At 54.0% G+C, this 5,808-nt stretch overlaps 1 protein-coding gene across 1 annotated transcript; it reads right to left on the minus strand.

The window, feature by feature from the left end:
- Positions 1-3,258: 3,258 nt before the first annotated feature.
- On the minus strand, positions 3,259-4,281 carry FOXB2 (forkhead box B2). Its single transcript, XM_056514245.1, is given in 3 exon segments — positions 3,259-3,735; positions 3,827-3,903; positions 3,906-4,281. Coding segments are annotated over 3 exon segments (930 nt in total).
- Between the last annotated feature and the right edge of the window lie 1,527 nt (positions 4,282-5,808).

Raw genomic sequence — 5,808 nt, forward strand, 5'->3', positions numbered from 1 at the left:
CGATATGAAGATTAAGCTTCCTAGTCCTTGCATCTGTTTCTTCTGCTTACAAACAACTTGCCTGCACTCACTCAGAAAAGCTGCCCTTTCTGTGCAGAACACTGTACTTTAATCTGAAGACAAGCTTTTTCTGCATGAGGTGTGCTGTATAGCAGACATACAAACTCCAGTAGCTGGCACAAGGCTGTTTCCCTATTTTATTTGTCAAGTGAAAAATTTTACCTTTCACTAGTTTACACCTGCTTTTCAGATTGGAAGAAAGAGTACTATTTCATTTCTCTATCCCTTATATTATCATCTGGTTTTAAACAGCATTTGAATTGAGTTTATTTATGTATTGGGATTATTAGTTGTTAGTGCAAATTTGTGTAACTTTACAAAGGCTATGTTTAGAGATGAAGTACTTAAGAATAAGGAAAAATAGATGTATAAATGAGTTAGAAAATAACTGGAACAGTTAATTTTCCCTCCCTCTCTGATAATCTGAAATTAGCAAGTTTTAACCCCCTAAAAATTTCACTGTACAAGCTACAGAAAATATCACCATCTTTAGTTCATACAAAGTGTAGGCCACTGCACTGGGAGTCACACTAAGCCGTCTGGACACTTGAACCATGGCCTAAACTCCCCACTCCCCAAAGCCCCTGCGGTGGGGAGCACCGGCTGCGCACAGCGGCCGTGCGTGCAGAATGCTGTGCCCCCCGCCGTTCGCTGGGTGCTCCGCAAATCCCCTTGTACCCCGCCGTCCCGGCGCGGCACCCTGGCGATGGGCGAGGGCCGGGCCCTCAGGCCCGTCTCGCCTCCGATCGGAGACTTCGCCCTGTCGCGACAGCCGCTGCCTCTGTTTTCGGCACAGCTGCCCCGACTTCCCGGGTGCGAGAGGCGGCGGGAGCCTGCTGCTTGCCTCGCCGCGGCACCCAGGCAGGCCTCCTCACACCAAATAAAAGCTTTCCCGCAATGAATTTTAGAAGGTCATTCAGAATCTTAAAACTGATCAGAATCGTTTGGATAACTCCCAGGAGGATTACCTCTTCTCCTCTTTCAGATTCTTCATCCTGCTAACCCCTTTGACCAACATATGGGGAAAACTCTCAAGGTTCCTTAAGATGTGCTTTGGAATCCTACTCAGCAATTACATCAAAAGCAATGGAATATATTTAAATGCATATAGAACTAGTGCTATTCATGATTTATTTGGCAGACTGCTTTTTCTTCTAAGCAACTTGGTTTTAGCAGTGGGAATATCGAATTAGATCTCTGCCTAAGATCTCTGCCTTTGCAGAGCAAAGAAAATGTGAAGCACTTTTTTTTTTTTCTTTGTCTTTTTTGTTTATTTGTTTGTTTTTTAAATAATTTCTTTTGGCTCAGTTTATCTACTTGCAATATTTTAGAGGCAATTCTCCTTTCAGACTGATTCACAAACCAGGATACCGATATATGTCTCATTAGCATAACATTATTAGTAGTATTTTTTACTCTCTAAGAATTCTATAATTTTTGAAATTAAGGTGTAAACACGCCTAGAACAGAGGGAACAACTTTCAAATTCAGCAGTTCAAGGGGAATTTCAAGTGATCGAAGAGACCCCACGAGTATGTGTGGGGAAAACTTTGGACAGACAGCGCTCAGGTTCAAACAGGTTTGCTTTTCCTAACAAAATTCTCTGGCACCAAGAAAGGTCAGCCTGTCTCAGGATATCCTTCCCCAGGGGCAGGGACTGCGACCTGGCGTGTCGGGGCACTGTTGGTGCTCCGGCAGGAGGGGATAAACCCATGGAAGTAGGTGCGATCCAGCTGAAACTGGCAAAACTGTGACTGCCTTCAGCGGGATCGCGTTCCGAGCGGGTGCCCTCTTCTCACACCCGAACGCCGGCTCTTCTCCCGGGAGCTGCGGGCAGAGACCGCAGTGCCTCCGTAGCAGGCAATTTACCTGTAAGAGATTGCTTTCCCTTTCTTCCCCTTGTCTTGCCGCCGAGAAAACTTTTGGACACTTTCGTCAGTTTGTGGAAAGGGAGAGAAAACTTAGACTACAAGCACACGTTTCTTAACCAATGTGAAAGGTGAGCATTTCAAATAGCAGTACCAGGAGAAGCAGATGGATGGATTTGCTTTAATGAACATTGATGTACAGCACGGCGAACAGTGTACGGTAGCAATCACTCGCAAACCAGCTGGGAATCATTTGCCCAGCACATCGCTCTCTGACTTCCGATCTCTGATCCCTCTACACAGACTTCTCGTCTATTGGAAGGTTGTATTCAGTAAAGTGCTTTTCCCGAATAACTTTTTAACCATCTTCCTGTTGCCTTCTCCCACTTTCCCCCACCACTTTCACTCCCCGCCCTCCCCCCTTCCCCTGCAGGTTTTGCGTTCACATACACGTGGAAGAAACGCCAAGCAACACGTACAAAGTAGAGGTGTCTGTGTGCAGTGAAAGGTGATGTGAAAAGCAGTCTACGAATCGCCGGGCTGTTTTTATTTTAATGAGAAATTAGGGAATTCGGACACTCATACACGGGTTGAGAAGCCAGGTCACGCTTCAGTCCCTTCTAAGGTATACTATAGGATGGATTATAAAGTGTGAAGGGGAAGATCAAGCGCTTGATCGTTAGTTAAGGGAGCCCTTCGCCGTCAGTGCCGTTGTCACTTAAATTCCCACTACTTAATCGAAATATTTAACTATCACTCTTCAAGCAGCAAGCATTACATGCCGTGGGACCCCAGAGCTCGCCAGGATTTAAGGTAACCACTGTGCCCACCTCTTTCGGAGGAAGATGTGGAGCAGAGGTTTCCTGTCTCTCGTGGAAGAGGGACAAGCAGATTTCAGCAGCGGTATTATCCTTCTGTTCTCCCTATTCGCCGGCTGATTGCAACACTTCTCCTCTCGAAGCTCGGGTTTCGTGGGGCCTCCGGGGTGACCGCCCCGCGACAGGGGCTCTGCGGGGAGCGCAGGCTGCATGGGCGCCCGTGTCTCAGGCTGGCGGGGAGAACTTCGCTCTCGGCCCTTTCTTCCGAACCAGCCCCTTTTGCCCCGGCTGTGATTTTTCACATCGCCTCGCCGCCACTAATAACATTTAACGACGATGAAAGATCTTACCTGCGACCTGGCTCTTAAATAATCTGATAGCACACGATATAAACACAGACACCAGCAGGGGTATAGTCATGAGATCGATCAGGTTTCCGCACGCATGCCCTGGATCCTCCAGTCCTCTCCCCCGGGAGCCTGGGGACCTCTCTCCCCCCGAGCCCCTGCTCTTTAGGAGTGCACCAGGACGGAATGGAGGGAGCTCTTGCCATCGGGGTTGTTGCTCGCGGTCTGTTCCAGCAGCGATGCAGCAGCCGGGGAAGCGGCGGGGCAGATCTGCGAGGCGGCGACCGTCAGAGCAGGGATGGCCGAGGTAGCGGGCAACGCCGGCGCCGGCTTGATGGGCACCGGGACGGCGGGCATGGTCTGTGCCGGCGGGTGGCAGAGCGCCTTCACGGGCATGCCGAAGGGTCCGTAGTCAGGAGACACGGGTACACCGGCCACGGAGTCCATCACCCCCACGTGCGGCCACACGGAGCTCACCACGCTGCTGAGCTGGCTGGGCACCGGGTAGCCTAGGTGGTGCATCACCGAGGCCAGCGGCAGCCCGCCGGCCTGCAGCACGCCCTTGTAATCTCTGCCGATGATGTTTTCGATGGCGAAGGGATGCTTGAAGCCCGAGGGTTGGCTGCTCCCATAGGGTGAGAACTGCGGCAGCCTTCCCACAGCGGCAGCGGCGGCGGCCGCAGCCACGGCCGCGTCGGAGCCCGCCAGCCCCGGCACCTTGCCCGGGGGAGGCGGCGGCGGAGGGTGCGGGTGGAAGTAGTGCACCATGTGCGGGGTAGGCGCCGGGGGCTTGCCGGGACCGCCGCCGCCCGCCCCGCCGCCGCCGCCGCCGGGCAGGTGATGCTCGGGGCGCAGCACCTTGAAGCGCTTGCGGCGGCGGAGGAAGCTGCCGTTCTCAAACATGTCCCCGCAGTCCGGGTGCAACGCCCAGAAGCTGCCTTTACCCGGCTGGTCGGGTCGCCGAGGGATCTTGATGAAGCAGTCATTGAAGGACAGGTTGTGGCGGAGGGAGTTCTGCCAGCGCTGGGTGTGCTCCCGGTAGTAAGGGAACCTCTCCATGATGAACTTGTAGATGTCGCTCAGGGGCAGCATCTTCTCTGCCGAGTGCTGGATAGCCATGGCCGTCAGGGAGATGTAAGAGTAGGGAGGCTTCTGGTCGCTGTACGAACTCTTCCCCGGCCTGGGCATCGCCGCCCCACCACAGCACTCCCGCGGCCGCACGATCCCGCCACTCCGGGCTAGCCACTGCTCAATGCCGGTCACGGCGGGCTCGGGAGCCGGGGTCTTCTCTGCCCTGCCCCGCCGCCGCCTCTACATCCTGGGCGTCACCTGCCCGGGCCACACGCGACAGAGACCACCCGGCGGCCGACCAGCGAGCTCCGTGCACGGCTTCCTCCAGCGCCTCTCCCCGCCGGACGCACTTGCCTCGCCCCCCCTCAGCTTGTGGGAGAGACAGCTGCCGCCCAGGCCGCGGGGGCTTGGGGGCTACGTTCCAGAAGGAAGTCCCGGCCCCCACTGGGGTCCCGCTTTTCTCCTGGAGGCTACTGAGTCTCCCGGGCTGCCCCCTGCCGCCTGGCACACTCGGTTGGGGTTGATGCTCCTCAGGCGCCAAGGGCTCGAGAGCATGAAATTACCTCAGATGTCTGCAGAGACAGGAAAGAAAGAAACAAAAACATCCCTCTCACCATTCAGTCTGGTGTCCCCTTAAAAGTTTGCGGCAGAGGCGAGCGCCGGGAGTCGGCGGGAGAGGAGACGAGCGGGGCGGCGACCGCCGTGGCTGCTGGCGGGGCTTGTGCTCCGGCGCAGTTTTGTAATGGTGCCCGAGTCGTGAGACCCCCGCAGTTCCTGCTCTCTTGCTATCACATGACAGCCGCTTGGGGACTTGGCGTCTCATGGAAAAGGAGCGAGAAGCGGCTCCCGACTCCCGTCTCACTCACGTCTCCTCATCAGGGTGAGGTGGAGCCAGGGAGCTGGGAAAACTCCGTATGAGACCGAGATCCGTTTTCCATAAGGCAGGGAACAGCGGCCGAGCAGGAAAGATTCCTCCTCCCACCTCTCCCACTCCAGCTCTCCTCCACCCCTTTCATAGCCCCTCTATACATTCTCATCCTTCTTGACCCCTCGCTCCCGCACAGTCCAGCTTCTAGCAGTAGGCGCGAAGGCCCTTCGAGGGTACCACACCACAGGGAGATGGAGTGCGGGAAGAGGTTTTTCCTGGTCCCCACGGCAAGCCGAGTCAAGCACCCTGGAGAAATGGCCCTCGAGCTAGCCCCGCGAGGCAGCAAGTGGGAAATACAGGCCCTTTGAAATAATTTTTTTTTATCATTCCTGTCATTATGTTTAAGAAGCTACGCAAAGACTAGCACAAAAACAAGAGCGAGGCAAAACATCCTACGCTTTCCTCTCCAAATCGTTACTGTCAATTCTTGATACTCGTCACGATGCGGCTCACAGAAAAAACGTAAAGAACCAGCCAAGGCATCATCTGCACGCTTAGAGACGGGCTACTTAGCGCCTGTGTTGGTTTAGACCTCATTAGTAGGAATCAATGAACAGTGCAACAATTCATATCTATCCTCCAAACGTACTGCTTTATAGCGAGTAGGCTGTAGATTTGAGCGAGAAAAAGGGAAGATTCTTGCTTAGCTGCCGCTAGAGTTGGAAGAAACACTGCTCAACACCACATATCAGAGCACAATTAGAGAGACGCTATAA

The sequence above is a fragment of the Oenanthe melanoleuca genome, chromosome Z (genome assembly GCF_029582105.1).
Source record: "Oenanthe melanoleuca isolate GR-GAL-2019-014 chromosome Z, OMel1.0, whole genome shotgun sequence".
NCBI lineage: Eukaryota > Metazoa > Chordata > Aves > Passeriformes > Muscicapidae > Oenanthe > Oenanthe melanoleuca.